This window comes from Thermobia domestica, chromosome 16 (genome assembly GCF_964235325.1).
Source record: "Thermobia domestica chromosome 16, izTheDome1.hap1.1, whole genome shotgun sequence".
Classification (NCBI taxonomy): domain Eukaryota; kingdom Metazoa; phylum Arthropoda; class Insecta; order Zygentoma; family Lepismatidae; genus Thermobia; species Thermobia domestica.
This window is the reverse complement of record NC_137469.1, coordinates 60294912-60313636: the sequence shown is the minus strand read 5'-3', so window position 1 is coordinate 60313636 and position 18725 is coordinate 60294912. Positions and strand designations below refer to the sequence as shown.

At 35.0% G+C, this 18725-nt stretch overlaps 1 protein-coding gene across 1 annotated transcript in view; it reads right to left on the bottom strand.

Annotated features, from left to right (window-relative positions):
* Dg (Dystroglycan) overlaps positions 1-18725 on the bottom strand; it is a 406462-nt gene that overhangs the window by 61497 nt on the left and 326240 nt on the right. The window contains exon 4 of the mRNA XM_081742426.1: positions 14668-15056. Within this exon, the coding sequence (XP_081598552.1) occupies positions 14668-14979 (312 nt within the window). The 5' untranslated portion in view covers positions 14980-15056. The remainder of the gene's footprint in view (positions 1-14667; positions 15057-18725) is intronic.

The window sequence follows — 18725 nt, the reverse complement described above, 5'->3', positions numbered from 1 at the left end:
GTTCAAGTTTTGCTCCTGTTCTCCATATATATAATACTAGAAGTTGCTTAAGAAAAGTATTTTACATTTCAATATATACAAGATTTTTTTTTTTTTTAATGCGTTTTCTTAATTCTGAAGTTTACAGGCCTATCTAAATCATCAATACAACATTCGAAATGAGAAACACGCTAAATCTTTATAAGCTAATGGCGAAAAGTGCATAGTTTCAGAGCTAGGGCTGTCCAAAATCGCGAAAAACCCAAATTTCAAGAGGCCTTATTTCGAATTCGAGAGACAGTGGATGGTGGTTCTTATCCGCGTAAACGAAGCCACGCATGCATAATCCAAAAGTGCATATTTCATCATTCGTCAGTAGGTGTAGAGGGTATTCCCTACAGGGTGTAGTTCTCAGATATGTTTTCATTAGAGTTTTCAAGAAGGGTCCAAACGAGGCAAGAGGTAAACCTTGATAACAATGGACATCCAATGTTTCGGAGGGAAGTCGAAAGTGTTAGGAACTGGCAACTCCATGTTAATTTGTGTTCGGAATAACGTGTGATGATATGTATTTCGCCACGGTATATTTCACGATTTCTTTACTTATAAGCATGAAAGAAAACTGCACGATGCGTTTTCCCGAGTGCGAGAAACCGTGCTGCTGACGCTCCTTAACACTTTCGACATCGTGCCAAAGGATTCCGTGTTCACTGCTCTCAAGGCTTATTGTTTGTCTACTGTGGACCAATCATAAAGTTAGAGCATATCTCAAAATACGGTTGATGGCATGTCTGGGAATTTCACTCTGTAGGGAATAATCTGTACACCCATTGAACATTAATTAAATATTCACTTTTGGATTGCGTATGCATGACTTCCTTTATGCTGTTTAAGGACCACCATACACAGTCTCTCGAATTCGAAATAGGGCCTCTTGAAATTTGGCTTTTTCGAGATTTTGGACAGCCCTAGCTCTGAAACTACGAACTTTTCGCCATAGGTCCATCTGAACTTTTTCTCTCATTTTGATGTGAGGAATCACCTCTTAAAACTTTGTCGGTATAGTTCATTAACACTATATATATATATCAACTACATTTTCTATTAGTTAAGCAAGTATACGTTTAGTGATCATTTTATTTTACATGAAATATCTACGTAACTCTGTTGTTGAAATGAAAGATATTTGAGTGAAATTAACTAATATCATGTAGGAGTCAAGTTAATGTCCTTGAAAACTGTTATGTTCATTGTATATTTTCTATTTAACCAAAAGTTTAATTTAATAATCCTATCGTGCAGAACTAGTGTTCACTGTAACTTACAAAAATTCTGAGAACATTTTTGAGTTGCCGATAAGATTAAAACAAGCTTGGGAATATCTAATTATACCGAAAAGTATGTTCCGTTTCTCCAAAATATAAAATTTACTGGATTGACAAATTCTGACATATATAATGCATCCTTTCTATAACTTATTATTCATTTTTCCCTACTAGCACTGACCAATAATAAATTAGGGAACAAAATTTCCTCCCATCTCTCCCATTATTTCTTTTCTATCTGAGTTTTAAGAATCTTCAGGTACAAGCTACTGTATATTGTAGATAAAATTAACCATTTAATTTATAAATACCATCAAGAAATAATTAAATGCTGTTTTCCATTCCATTACTCTTACTGATATTAATTTTTTAAAAAAAAATACATGAACGTAGTGCCGTGCCGTGGGAGGGGCAGCGATACCGGGTACCGAAGGGGGCGCGGACAAAATCCAAGCGGATAAAATCCAAGAGGACAAAATCCAAGCGGACAAAATCCAAGAGGACAAAATCCAAGCTAAATTCTGACAAGGCGGACAAAATCCAAGCGGATAAAATCCAAGGAACAGTATCATGTTCACAGCTGTAATATGTGCCTGTGAACACCCTAATTAAATTGTATGTTTGTGTCTTTCTTCAATTGTCATACATTCTAAAGTTTTATCTGTAATTCTTTAATTTATTGAAATAACATTTCATTTACTTTTAAAGAACTGAAAATCCAATAAAGCATATAAGATTGTCACAGTAAGAGTGCAGATGAGCTTTAATTACTTATCACATCCATATGAAAATATGTAAAAATATTATGTGTGTACAAATACATTGTAAAAGTATGTATTTTCTTCTCAATTTTATAATATACAATATAATACATTTAAGACACTCAGCGTATTATTATGAGACCAATCATTGGAGTATTTTAATTCCATTCTTATGAGGTGTCATGCAGAAGTCTTGATTTGTTTGTTGGTAGTGTTTTATGTATATTTTGAAATGAATAATTGTGATATACTAATCAAATTTTCGTCAGAAATGATCAAAATGTGAAATATGTAGTGTGTATTTTTAATAATGTAATAATGTGTGTGACTTAAATAATGTAAAAGTGTTATCTAGAAAATCGAAATGTGAAAATGTGTCTAGACAAACTAAATGAAAATGTATATACCTATTATTGGTTATTTTGACAAGTGTAACTGATGTAAATACTTTGAGGATAAAGAAGTATTTTTTATCTAAATTATATCATTTTAATTTTATTTTTACTTTAATTCTCAATAAATATAATAGAATTAAGTAAGTGTATTCTTTTTAAGACTGGGCTGCTTTGCTGTTATTTGTTATCTCTGATATAGCAAGTTAGTGCTTTCATTTTCTGGTTAATTTATGCGAGTATACTCTTTTTAGTTAAAATATTTCTAATCACCCTAAATTGGATTCACCTGGGCATGTCCTAGCAGTGACCAGACTATTTTATGAGTAATTAAAACTCATCTGCACTCTTACTGTGTCAATCTTACATATTTTATTGGATTTTCAGTTCTTTAAATGTAAATGACATATTATTTCAATAAATTGAAGAATTACAGATAAAACTTTAGAATGCATGGCAATAGAAGAAAGAAACATACATACAATTTAATTAGGGTGTTCACAGGCACATACCACAGCTACGCATATGATACTGCTCCTTGGATTTTGTCCGCCTTAACAGAATTTAGCTTGGATTTTGTCCTCTTGGATTTTCTCCGCTTGGATTTTGTCCTCTTGGATTTTGTCCGCTTGGATTTTGTCCTACACTCGTACCGAAGTAAGGGGACGCAAAATTCGAGAGGAAAAAATAAAAAAAGGAAAGAAAAGAGTGAAGAGAAATGTTAATGTTAGGAAAATGCATGTGCGCATACATAAAATGGAAGAAAAAAAAGTAATAAAAAGAGTGTTCAAAATTAAGGGAAACCAGGGATTATTTTTGAAAATTTTCTTCCGCTTCAAGGTTGGTCTATCGACCTCACTCATATGCACGGGGGCGCTGATTTTCCACGGCACGGCATTGTATGAACGTAAACTTTAAAATGACAAGTTACTTTTCGTTTCACATTGCCGTAGACTTCGAAACTGGGGTTCAATGTTAAAACCATAAGTAGGAAGTATTAGTATCGTTTCCGGTTATAGTCGCTGGTACGTTCGGATATGAAATATGTTTTGGGGACACTGAATTCATATCAAAAAGCAGTTTCTTGCTATCTCCTTCGGTACCTGCTTTACCGTATTTGGAATCAATGTTGAAACCGAAAATTGTACCTTTTTACTATTTCCGGTTTCAATAGACGAATAAGAGCTGAGGTGGTATCTATTTTTGGGGTCCTGAATCCGTATCAACAAATCGTTTATTGCCTCCTATTACCGTTTTCACTCTAGGCAGGCACGGTGGCTCACCTTAACCCAGCCAAGGCGATGGCTCATCCCAATCGAGCCGGCTCGAGCTGTTCGCTCAGTTGAATCGAGCCGTGCCAGTTGACATCACTATCCGGGTTGAGTTTCTGCTTGGGCTCAAAAATTCGACAGTGCAGGTCTCAGCCTTGATGGTCAGAACTACAATATATACTTATATTGGTGCTCATGACATTGAAGCTGTCTCATAAAAATCTACTGTCGTCCTGTTATCGAGACGAGACGAGAAGCGAGCAGTGTACCCTCTTGTGATCAACACTAAAAGTAGTCCACATTACTGTTTACGTTTCTCATGGGTTTCGCTTTTTCAGTCTAATCAAGCCATGATTTCAAAACGAGTTAAAACGAGCCCAACGAGCGAGTCTTATATCAAACTCGGCTCGAATCGAAACTCGACCTCAAAAACAGTGACTCAGCTCGAAACTCGATTCGATTTGTGCCCATCCCTAATTTCCAAGAACCGACTTTTGCTATTTATTACAGTTTTTGCTGTATGAAAATAAATACGGAATCCGAAAGTGTAAGGACTTCATGCCACTACCAGTATTCCTTATAGTTTCAGTAGATATGTAAAAGAATATTTCTCGCTATCTATTACATTTTTGTTCTGATATCATTCGACAGACAAAAGAAACGGACGGACAAAGTTGTTATATAAAACTTCTCACATTTCAGCTTGGAAGTCTAATAAAGTATAAACCGAAGTTTATATTAAAAGATGTCTTCCTTATACAACGCCATTACTACTATTATTTTAACTGCACATTTTGTTCTTCATATAAGAGAATGAAGAAATATTAAGAGATCGAGAGTGAGTAGTGACCATCACAGAAACCCACCTGAATCAATACAGATTTCAGAAACAAAGTTTTAGATAAATAGGAGAGAAAAAGATGAAACACAGAATTTCATAGAAACAGTCATTGGGTGACGGAAGAACGATCGGTTTTATTTTTAAAGGAGGATTATATGACAGTGAAGCTAACGACTGCATTATAGCTGTTTGCGGATCGTAAACAAGCTGTAAAGCAAACATTGTGTTCCATGTTCAAAGCAATTAAGGGCGCCTCTGAAGCTCTGGGGATCATAACAAACACAACGAAACATTCTATACTAAAATAGATAAAATTTCCACTCTGATTTAGCAAATATCTAAGTTAACTATCTTACAAATGAAATCGAATTTTTCACTCAAGCATACGGACAACTATAGCTAATTTCTTTGAATTTGGTATGAAGGTAACTGGATTAGGTCTCGAAAGATAGGATAACATCTAACTCACAAAACTATCGGATCGCGTTATCCGAATATTGCAAATCCAGATAAACTACCTTCTAAGTTTGAAATATGAAAGAATTGGGGTAAGACGGAGAAAGCACATGAATAAGATGATCATCGCAAACTCATATCATCTGGGAATAAACAGGGTCCCTCAGTCATTATTATTATTATTATTATTATTATTATTATTATTATTATTATTATTATTATTATTATTATTATTATTATTATTATTAACCGAGTTCCTTTCTTATTAGTAATTACTCTTAACTCTACGAAAACAAGTACTGAGACGGATGTACTGGTAAATTTCTACCATTTTCGGGTTTGTTAGTGTTGCGGGTAGTCATGGTATGTTCTGTTAAGATACCGAAGAGATTGTATATATAAAAAGTTTGTCGCTATCTATTATTGCTTCGTTTTATGGGGATCAACGTTGAAACCGGAAATGGTTAATTTCTACTACTTCCGTTTTGTATAGAAGACTAACGGAGAATATAGGACATATTCTTAAGACGGTCAATCGATTGCAAAAAACCGACTCTAGATATTTCTTACCGTTTTTGGCCCATGAAAAGCAGTATTAAAACCGGAAGTACTAGTAAATTCTAACCACTTCCGGTTTCCGCAGAGTGTTGCGGATAGGGCTAGTAATGATATATTCTCTTAAAACTATGAAGTGACTGAAAAAAAATGCTTATACTACCATTTGTATTCTATAGATCAACGTTCACACAGAAATGGTTCATTTCTACCAATTCTGATTTGAAGAAAGAGTTTGGGGAGGAGTTGGAATCCATCGCAAAAATAAAAATCATCTCTCGATTTCTTTTACCGTTTTTGCTCTAGATAAGTCAGTATTGAAACCGGAAATACTACTAAATTTCAACCACATCCGGTTTTGGTATAGTGTTGTGGATAGTAATGGTATGTTCACATGTTACGCTGAATCGATTTCAACGAAAACTATTTTTCCTTATCTATTACCGTTTTTCTTCTATGGTGACAAACGTTGAAACTGGAAATGGTTGATTTCTACCCCTTCTGATTTGAATAAAAGGGTCAACGAAAGAGATGGAACCTATTATTGGGACGTTAATCGACTGCAAAAAACAGCTTCTCGATATCTCTTACCGCTGTTGCTGTGATACCTGACGACAGACAAGAGTGACAGACGGATACCTGTTTTATAAGACTTCCAACATTTTGCATAGCATATAGTTTGGAAGTCTAATAAGACCTGCTATACACTATAGGATAGATCCTAGGAAATCTCTTACGATTTGTCCTAGAGTCGAAGTCTCAACGTGTATAGCATCAGATCGCATGTCATTTCCTGTGTTCTGAACGATCCTATGAGATTTCTCTTGTTTAGGGCATGCTCTATTTCGAAAAAAAAAAAAAAAAAAGGTAAGGTTTCGATTTAAGCAACATCAGGTGAGAGAAAGTGAAAACAAAACAAATGAAAACAAATAACTTATGAGGTATGTTTTGCTAATTTATCTTCTGACCGTCCAGGTTTACTCTTGGCGCACAACTCGAAATAATTGTTGAAAAATTATAATTTGGTACTAATTTCCTTCTTATTGTTTCCTAAACGATTTTACCGCTGAGAGACATGAAAATATATGACATGGCATAGACAAAATTCAAGGGGACCATGAAAGGCAATTGTTGAAAAACTACGATTTTTTTTTACGATTTGCGTATAAATACGGTGTCCAGATGTAGAGTATAGGAACTACCTAGCGCAAAACACAAACCAACCTTTGCTAGGTGGCCGCTGAAAAGCACTAATGCTATCCAATCGAGTCAGGGCTGGGCGAAGCGGGGGCCCAAGAATAACCGAGGGAGTGCGTCCGAAGGAAGCAGGTGCGGCACTAAAATAGTGAAAACGAGTGGGTTTTGGCAATGATACGAGTTTGAAAAACTTGTCATGGTGTCATGGTAGTTGCACTCCACTTGTAAACATAAATTACAGCTTCTGTAAACTGTGCAGAAATACACCGGTTGTGGAAAATAGTATCACCGGTCATCTATCATATGCACTCACTTACGTAAATGTTTCGCGGAAGGGGTCCAGAAGTACGTTAAAAAAAAAAGAAAAAGAAAACAAATTTTACAGGAGAAATGGAAAATGCAAGTACTTAGATCTAACTCAACCTAACCAAATCTAATCTAATGAAACTAAACTAACCTAATATTAATAGAAATAAGTGAAGTTCAATCATTTTATTTTATTTTATTTTATTTTTTGAAAATTATGCTGGATCCCTATACTAATATAACCTAACATAACTTAACCTAACTGTAAATAACCTAAACTAAACTAATGTGAATACAAACTACCGAAATTGTAACATTTCTTAGAAAAAAATAGCTGGATCCCTTCTGCTAAACGTTGTCCCTCACTTATTTTATCCGTCGTAAAACACTTAAATTGATTTTACACAAGTAACCCTACTTGTAAACATAAAATACAGGTGTATTATTTTGTATTCAACTCAATTGCTTGCAGAAATCTGTTCTTTATAAATATGTCTTTTCATTGAAAGTATTGAATTTTTACCTGTAAATCTTTTAAAATGTGGTGCGCCAAAATACACCAACACCCTTCTGATTTTTATGCTTTTTTTTCTTTTTTAGCGCCTAGGGAGAATGTGCAGTGTAGTTAGCATAGGAATTCAATTTTGTACTTCTTTAAATATAACTATTTCATAACATTGAAAAACGTCATTCGGTCAGACAGGAAAAATCTTTACATGTATGGGACAAAAGGGTGGGATTTCCTACGAGATATGTCGTAACATTTTCCCAAAGATAAATCCTAAGATATTTCCTAGAATTTATCTCGTAGTGTCTAGCTGGTCTAATAGCCTGTTTTTTGAGACATACATCACATTACGCAGTTCGACATTATTTGGATAGTGCAGCGGAAGTTTGAGACAGACATATGTTTTAATCAATTGCATACTGATACACTACTGAAAAATGCGAATCTTTTCTTTTCATTTTTTTTCTTTCTTTTTGGAGAACCTTGCCCTCCCTCCCTCCAAAGCACAACTCGAGATGACGTTGCTGGTACTAGTAAACATTTCATGCATATTTTTGTAGAACATTCCAACCAGACTGAAATTCCACAGCGCTGTAAACATGATGGGTGGAAAGTGTTATGTGTATATTTTTATATTCATCTATAGGAGGATTTTACTATGAATATCTAACCGAGGTCATTAATAATTCTAATACTTCTAAAACATCAATGTTTTCTTCTAGGTTCTTAGCCGTTGGCTACAATCCAAGTAGTTGCACGACGATATTATGTGGTTTGTTCTTACACTGGTTAGAAATATTTCGTTCATTTGAGATCAGTGATGCCAATTCAGCCTATTTTCGGCTAAATCTAGCCTATTTGGAGAGGCATTAGCCATGCAAATCTACAAAATGCTTATAGCCTTAAATATAGCTTATTATATATATATATATATATATATATATATATATATATATATATATTGCCATTTTGGATTTTTTATTAGCTGCTAAATTAATTCCAACAATACTTTTTCTTTGAAAATAAAGTGTATTTAAAAAAAAATAGCCTATTGGTCATTATTTATTATCGTATTAATTGATTTCTCTGGACACAGTGTGTTCTATTACGCAATGAACATTTCTTTTTCATTCTTCTTCTCTCTCTCCCACGTACAGAATTGCAACTACTTAACAATACTTATGGACTTAGAAATAATTTAATGACGCTCCCGTAACGGCTCCGTTTGCCTCTTTTTAATTATTTTAATTTTCGCATTTAATTGCAATAATTAAAGTTTTCTAATACAAATTTAGTAAACTGCTCGTTTCTTCAAGCCACAGAGATTGTTTCTGCTTATTAAAGTTATCAAATAGGATACCTAATTAGCTTGAAAACTCAATGCAATCATGATCATTCATGTGGGTGTACGGAGAAATAAGAAGTGTTTGTAAGGGCTTGACCTGCAGAAAGAAGTACTACTGAAAATTGGGACAATGGCACTCTATACAAATACAGCCAATCCACAATCCAACGATGGTGCATCCAGTTTCAGCGCCTCGGCTAGCTGTGGCGTCATCGATGATTACTTATTTCAATTCAACTGATAATATGGTTGTTGATTTTTACGAATCAGATGAGTTGTTGATGGATTTTATTGTAACTTTAAAGTCATGAATGTTGCTTGTTAGTCTTCAGCGAATAAAACTCAACATTTCAAATTCTACTGTAACTTTCTTATAATCCTACACCCAAAAAGGGGTTTAAAATCTACTATGTGGGTTGTAGGTCAACAGTTCAAAATCTGGCCATTTTTGTGTAAAAAAGCTTATTTCTGAAGGCCATCTAGCTTATTTTCTTCAGGGGTTGTTGGCAACACTATTTGAGATACGTATTTCTCCAGTTCTTACTATAACAAGAGGACGTATAAATCCGTGTCAAACGCTAAGTGTTCCTAGGTTTCCCTAAGAAAATTTCCCGTCTTACACAACATTTTCCCTTTTCTTATATAATTTTCCCGTTTGTTAAGTGTAATTCTTATCACAGAAATTATGTAATAATTTTAATTTAGCTACATTAAAGGAAGTGCCAACCACATTTGTTTCGTTCATTTGCTTTTTGCTTCTATTCTTTTTTACTTTTCCTTCGTTTTTTTAATACAAAAAATAGACACAAATACACCTAGCCAACAACAGGTACAAATTATGCTACTTCGAACAGACGCATACACACATTATTGTTATTGTATTGGTTTATTTCTGAAAAACAATGAAAAATGTTAGCATTTAGTTTGTCAATCAGTCAGCGCAAGACTTTCCCTGGATTATCATATTATATCAAGAAAAATCCCTTTCTTCCCATTTCGCTAAATTTACCTACGAAATTTCCCTAGATTCGGGAACTTTCCCTCAAACTTCGAACACTGACGCTAATTCCTAATAGTTCACAATCGCCCTAACAGATATTGCTGGTTACATGTGCTGGCTAGCAGGTAGCGCTAATAAATGGCGCTAGCATGCAGGCAACTTGCAGATTTAAAACTAATCGTGATGATTTAAATTTATTTGTAACTTAAAAACTTGATTGTTTCAATTCAATTATATAACATAATTTAATATATATATATTGAACCATTAATATCTGTTTTTTTTTTCCCTACAGTAGTAATATATGATGCTCAATGGCGTATTTACGATTTTGTTTCGGGGAGGGCTTTGCTAACTTTCGGGGGGCTTTGCCTGAAAACGTGAAAATTCTGCAAGATATTTCACATACTTTACTATAGTAAGATTTCCGGGGAGGCTTAAGCCCGGAAGCTCCCCCTAAATACGCCACTGATGATGCTGAACATGAACGTGCTTTCCTATTTCTTACGAAAACAAGAGCTGTAACCATATTTGCGAGTCTATTTGCGTATTAACAGTTGTGTAACTGCATGTTTTTAATAGGAAAACTTATTTTAAAAAGTTAAAAATATAAACAATTACTACTTTAAATTAAAGACGATTTTAACCTACAGTGTGCAGCTAGACAAGTCTTGGGAAAAAACTAGTATAAATAATTAGCCCCTGATCATTTTCAACTACGTCCTCTGTTATTGCCGTCTCATTATCTCTATCAGGTTTATCTTCTGAATCCCTGTTACCGTCATTCAGAATTTCAAAAAACAGGATCACTGTAACTATCACTGATTTAGAGTAAAATTTTATTATTATTATTATTATTATTATTATTATTATTATTATTATTATTATTATTATTATTATTATTATTTACTGCAAAATTAGAATCCGTAACTTTACATCATTGCGTACTTCTTTCTGAATAAGAAACTTAATCAAAATGTCTTCTGTGACTGTGGCTTTTTAGGTAAAGTCAAACACCTTTTAGGTAAGGTCAAAGAATAGCTACATAACTACACAAATTATTTCCTATCGGTGAAATTTTAAAGTAAACATGTACTATGTAAATAAAGTAAGAACAATATGGCAAGTACGAAGATACCTTTAAACAGAAACAGGCAATTAAGAGGAGAAGAACAGAGGAGTTGCTAAACTATCTAAACTCTTCAATGAGAGATTTGAAAAGGGTGCTGCATATATTCGCCTTGAAACCAATTCTTTATAGTCACAGTTACTACAAATCCGTATTGGTCTTCACATTGCTATTACTACTTACTATCGCTGCATTGTTCATTGGTGGACAAGTGGCTAACACGGTCTTGAATTCGATTTCTAGCGGAGGTACTTGCTCCGGATACAAAAATCGTACTGGTTTTGCTCCTACTTTGAACAGAAGGTTCCATCTCATGATCTCCATGGTGAAAAGAGACGTTAAACTGAAATCAATAATCAACTATAGCTGGACCATCGAAGATCTGTAATTGTAGCAAAAGTCACGTGCTTTTCCAACCCAATTAGGTCATTCTAGTACGTTAAATTCAGAGCGAGACGCGTGTTGTTTGTGCATTTTATTTTAAACCAGTAAAAACTCTGATTTTCTAAAGAATCTTAGTTAAAATATATATATACCCAATTCTAACAGCCCCGATGCTCTAAATTGTCATTTCCGACTGAATGCTCTGTTACGTCACAGTTTTCTTTTCGCCAGCTCAGTTTGAGAGGAAGGAGCTAGTGAGTAACCTGACATTGATAAAAGACAGTGATAACAGGTAAACACGAATACTTGATAGCATAGTTGACTGTTTGCAGGCGTTCTACTGGATCCATGACAGGCAAGGACATCTATAGCGCAGTCGATGGTTTTGCAGGTATTCTATTCATGGATCCATGACAAGCAAGGGCATCGATAGCGTAGTCGATGATTTTGCAGGTTCTTTTCGTGGATCCATGACAAACAAAGAACATCGATAGAGTAGTCGATGGTTTTGTAGGTATTCTACTCGTGGATCCATGACAAGCAAGAACATCGACAGCGTAGTCGATGGTTTTACAGGTCTTCCATGACAAACAAGAACATCAATAGCGTAATCAATGGTTTTGCAGGCATTCTACTCATGAATCCATGACAAACAATAACATTGATAGCGTAGTCAATGGTTTTGCAGGTATTCTACTCCTGCATACAAAACAAGAACATCAATAGCGTAGTCAATGAATCTGGAAGTATTTACTACTCATAGATTCATGACAAACAAAAACATCGATAACGTAGTCGATGGTTTAGCAGATATTCTACTAGTGGATCCATGACAAACAAGAACATCAACAACATAGTCGATAGTTTTACAGGCATACTGCTTATGAATTCATTAGTGCACCATCACTAGCAACATTTGCTCTCGTACGTCAGTCCTTCAACAAATGCGAAGCTAAAACGAAGTTCCAAAGTTAAAAAATACATTTCAATTCTGACTTATCCACAATACGAAATTTTAATGAATGTGTTCAAAATAATGTGCTACGTGCGTATAAGACCAGTTGCTGTTAGGATATACACACAATAACACCAGGGGCGTCATTTCAGCCTTCGCTTGAGGGGGACAAGTGCACCATTGACATAAGACTTCCACTTTTGTACTAGTATGTTAGTAGAAAATCGATTAAAATATATGTATTAAACTCTTGGGGGGGGGGCAATTACCCCCTCCTGCTCCCATAAATGACGGCCCTGAATAACACATCTATTAAAATAAAACGGGAACTGTAATTCTTAATAAATTATGCTTACTACTGACAGTAGTGACACCATGCAGCGTAGCTCTAAAGCTTTTGTTTCTACCAGAGTCGACGGCGACATTCTCACTACTTCGTCGATTGGTCAACAGATTAAAATTTTCAATGTTTCCTTTCTTTAATTAGTTTAGTCAGTACTGCAGTTTATACCGCATCAGGAGTAAACACAATGAGTTCGTGTCAAGATTTTATAAATATTGGTGGCAGATGAAGCATGATATCCATTGGATAATATCTGCAAGTGCCAGGAAGCATATGATATATTTGCTACACCTCTGCAAAGTAACCGTACTTTTGAAAATATAGCCACCGAAGGAAAAAAAAAAAAGGCTACTGGCAAGGGAATGAAAAGAAGCAAAGAGGGTGGTGGTATTATTCTTACAATTTAAAAAAGAAAGACATAATAGAAAAAAAGAAAGTATTATATAGATGTATTTCTATGTGAACATGTGGCTAGTAGTATAGCAGACACCTAGCAACTGAGAAGCTGCGTTTCTCTCTATATGGACAACCTGCCAAGTCACGAGGCAGAAAAATATTTAGTAATTTTCTTCCCGAGTCGTATTTACAGAATGTGCTGATACAAGCTGAGGTAACGTTTTCTCCAAACATCACCTACTTTTGCTTTAAAAATAAATAAATAAATAAATAAAAACTTAAAAGCATTTTGAACCCTCAATTCCATTCCACCTCTTACATCACCACTGCTGTCTTCCAACGTAACTCAATTTACCGTCATTGCTTAATATGAGAGTAATTAATGTTCAGGCATACACTAGTTTCAAGTTCTATTAATTATAGACTTAAGAACTGAATTTTACTCTTGTGTATTACCGTAAAAAAAAAAAAAAAAAAAAAAAAAAAAAAAAAGCATAGGAGATACCGTGGAGTTTCCTTGGGACCTCAATTAAAAGTAAGTAATTATTGGTGTTCAGTACAGAAATTTTATACACATACATTTCAAAACAATACCTTACTGCATTGAAATCCAACTCAGACTGTCATCTTCGACATCACTGACATCAAAAATTGACAAGAAATACTTGACAACCTCCTCACCAAATAACAGGCGCGACTACAACTCAGAATTGTCAAGTCATGTCATCCTAGGGTTGTTGCTAGAAGTAACGGGCTTTAGCCCTTTGAAACTAGCCATTTGTTATTCGCAAGCTGTTCAAACAATACGCACGTTTCAAGATATCTATAGCTTCAAACTGTAACTTGATAAAGAATAAGACAAGGTACAGTGTAGTGTAATGCAAAGAAAACTTTTTTCTTACTACACAACCAGCTTACTTTATGATGTCAATAATGAAATAATTTTCGGGAACAATATATTAGTGATTTCTGCCATCTATTGAGCATTACGTAAACTACTAATATTGTTCGTTTGGTAAGAACAAATAAATAAATAAATAAATAAATAAATAAAAGAAAAAAGAAATAATCGATTACTTACATGGGTATTACCTTAGGGTCCTTTTACGATTCCAATAGTAACAATCATTTTTTATATAACAGCAAAACAACAACAAACGATATTTTGTGTTCAATATATTTCACATACATTAAGGAAAAAATAAAAGAACAGACTTTTAGATAGTTCATGTAATAAATATCTCTGGGGTCTCAAAAGGACTTCAAAGCAGTACACAAAGGTTAAGACAGTCCTGGAAGAAAAAACAACCTTCTTCTAATCATAACTTGCGAATTTCATTCAAACATCGAAACAAGTTTAGCCTTTCGACATCAATCTCAAAACACTTTCGGAAAGTAATGGATTGGTATTAAAAGTAAATGATGATTATGTTAAGACTTCACTGGGATGCTCATCGCAGGATACGAACATATTACGTAAGAAAAAGAAAAAGGTTCTAAAGAGATATCAATAAAACACCTTACCTCGTAGTGGTCGATGTCCCCCGAGAAGGCGTCACGAGGTATTGTAAAACGGAAAAGCTTTCCAGCCTCTGTTCTGGTGTCAGTAATCCCCCAGAGTCTTTGGACACGAGATTGTCCATCGAGCCACTCACTGTCCGCAGTTCCTCCTGGAAGCTCAAAAGCAAAGTCTTCTGATCCGGGAGGAGGACCTGCTTCTTCACTCACGTCCAACTCCCGCAAATAGTTCTCGAGATCATTCTCTAGGTGAATGCACCCCGATAGTCGTAGCAATGTCACTACCACCAGAAACAGAGGCGCCATCACAACAGCCATGCTTCTTGAAGTAAGTAAGTCTTTTCTTTGCACATACTCTCACTGAGAGGATTCTCACAAACACAACATCCCCAAACCTGAAAAACAAACAGAAAAAAGAACTAATTAATACACTTAATGAGAAAATCATCACATAAAATTTTGTTAAAGCAAAGGGGAAAAAAATAAATCTCTTTCCAGTTTTTATATATACTAGCTGAACCTGCCCTCTCTATACAGTGCATCATTCACATATGAGCATGGATATCCTTGTCATTCCTCACAACATCTGTATATTTCCCTATACAGACAGAAGTGAAAGACGTCTTGATAAAAATCGGCGAGAGGTACCATACACGGAAGTTTTTTTTTTCGATTTTTTTCCAATATATCGCACCGTTTTCAAGATTTGAGCCGGTGGACTGTAATTCATGTATGATCAGTGCTTTCTTTCTTCTTGCATGCAGTATGTAATAAGCAAATACACTATACACACAATTAATTATAATGTCAGTGATATATGGTGTTCATTGTGTAAAACACTCCAAACAATAACGATTCACCTTAGACTGGAGAAATGGTTATCCTTCGTTTTTCATTATCAGTTGGCCATGAAGTAAACGACGGAGAGATATACTAACCTCCTATACAAATGTCTGATGTTGGAATGTATAACTCGTAGGATATGGCGTTTTCCTTTCTTAAAATTTCAATACTTTCAGTGTACCCCTAAAAAAATATAATGAAAAAATAACAACCATTTTTTTTAAATGTTCAATTGGAATTGAACAATCTACACAAAATTTGCTATCGACCATTTTAAATATACAGATAGTTGACTTTCTTAACCTATATACAAGAGACCAAATTTTCTGCTAAACCAATAATGGTCTTTGGCATGTTTCTCAAACTATGGTCCGCAGACTACAAGTGGTCCTCAATTGTTTGTTGGGGGCCGCGGTGGCTCAGTGGTAGAGCGTTCACCTCTGGTGCTAGGGGTCTCGGATTCAAACCCTGCTCCCGCCAAGTGAACTTTGTGGTGGGTTTTCTTGGGGTTCTCCCGTTTCCTCCCACTTTCTTCATTCCACCATTTCACTCATTACTCCTTATCACCGTCTCCTTTAGCCTAACCGGCATAACCGAAGGAACTCAGAAGTGGTCCTCCAGGTATGACATTGTGCTTTTCTTATGCGAAACATTAGTAAACAAAGAGACGAACAGAAAAGTAAAATTATAGTGAACTACGAATCACACACTACAGTTGACAATTTCGAACAGGTATACAGTACAGTACAGAGAATTCTACAATATATTAACATTTAAGGGTAAACATTTTGTCCAAAGATGAGATTGACACAAATTGATAAATATTATTGAACCGAATAAAATTATATATGAGAATAAAAGCAAATGCGTAGTTTGAGAAAGTGGACTTAAAGAACTAATTTCTTTTATCAAAAACTATATCACTTACTATAAAAACTAGTTTACCCATCACTAATACCTGTACGCTCACCGAAGTTGTACAGAAATTTGGAGGGGCTACTTGATGCTCTTCCACCAGGAATCGAACCCGAGACCAAACGCAACTAAAACACACGCATTAGGCACCCTTTGTTTTAAGTTTACCCCCCCCCAACCGGGACATTTATCTCCATGGTCTTCTTTCAAGTAATCTTAGACCATATTGCCACGTTAAATGAATCTTGTACCTGTCATTAAAAAAAAAAAAAAAAAAAATGCAACTTCATCTTTCTATTTACTGTTTAGATGTTACAACTTCCTGAAAGCACGAAAGGTATTTCCACACATGCAGTACTGCACTCTAATGGACAAACAGTGAACCTCCTCATTAAAAACGTGTATTTTGGCGCACTTCCCCTCCCTGTCTAAAAGAATCCGTTATTTAAGAAGCGGCGAAACTGGTTTTTGCTTTATGTCAGCGGGAGGGCGATAGCAGGTAGCAAGCAAGACGTCCCAGAAAGTTGCACATGGTTCAACTCCTTGCAAGATTATATATATATATATATATATATATATATATATATATATATATATATATATATATATATATATATATATATATATACAGTAAAACCTGTCTTCAACGGACCCTTTATTAAACGGAAAACTGTCTTAAACGGAAATATTTCACGGTCCCATGAATTTTGGAGAACAAAACGTGTAAAACTTCCTTCATTAAGCGGAAACTGTGTTACGCGGACAACGGAAAGAAAAATAAACATTTAACGGAAAATTCTGCGTTCCGGACTACGGCGTTTAGAAGATGTTTAGACATTCTGTGAGACATATACATTACACTGTCTGCGATAAAATATTCGTTCTTTTGTTAAATATTTCTGGACAGTGTTGACCTTCCCCAACCACTACTCATATTCAGCTCCACAAATTGTCCGTAATCCTCGCAACTTACTCAAGAATCACACGGAATGTCGGAAAGAAGAACACGAGACAGAGGAAGAAGAGGAATACGATACTGAGTTCCAAGAAGAGTGTAGAATAAATACATATCAAGATTCTCTCAGAAGTTTAAAGGAACTGCAAAAATTTGCCTTACGAAAAAATGATTCTGATTCACTTAGTATAATTTCTCAGGCTAAAGTGTATGCGGAAAGTCAAGCAGCCAAATAGCAATGTACACAGTAAACCCTCCTTGGCTATTACAAAAATAAAGAAAACGTGTGCATAGTATAATTTGTATTCATTTTAATTTTTTTGTGTCTTTATTCGTAGAAGAAAGAAGTACTGTAATCAAACAATGTACGTACAGCAATATTTCTCAGTATGCTCCTTTATAAGCATGATTTTTTTTTTTTTAAAGAGGAAAAGTCTACCTCCACTAAGCGGAAACCTGACTTTAACGGAAATTTTTGCAAGTCCCGCTCGATTCCGCTAAAGGCAGGTTTCACTGTATATATATATATATTGTGTGGCCCTTTCAAGACTGTGTTTACATGGTGAAATACAGTAGGGTTTCAGAATTTTTTATGACAGCTACAAGATTCATTTAACGTGGCAATGTAGTCTTATTCGCTTTTCAACTTAATCCAATATGACAGGAATACGAACACAAGCTTTAAGGATGTTCAAAGACGCCCATGTTCTTTACAGGAGCTCCAGCCCCCAATGGATTTTGCCTTATGCCTCAGGTTGCTCGACTAGGCCACGCCAGTATCAATAAGCTAGCGGGGAGAGCTATGTAATATCAGAAATTGGGAACTGTATTGAAAAGATAGAACTGTAGATATCATTCATGAAAGAAACGAGTAATAATGGCCTTACTGCACATGTATTCACATGAACACACAGGTTACTATTTCCTCAATATAAATTTCTCTTGATTTTTTTTTTTTTTTAATCAACAATGCAGATCCTTTTGCCAGCAACTATATGGGCAAGTGACGTAACTCATACTTTATTTATTCCACAGAAATTAAAGCAAAGAGTACTGTAATACAGTAAATTCGGCAACAAAGCAGCTGATTCTTTAATCAGTAGAAACTTCACTTTCCGTTATATGTTAACAGATTGACTTATCTAAATCTGGTTTCTGTGTCGAATTGTTTCTTTTTGAAAAAAAAAAAAAAGTGACTTACACCATTGTAACTTTAACATGTCCATCTAGAAATAACCTTATGTGAAAGGAAACTGTTTTAAGAGTTTTCCAAATAATGTGAATATTAAACCACAACTGTTATCACAATAAATGCCAGCTGCTACTTCGCAGTAGTGCTTATAGTTTGTTT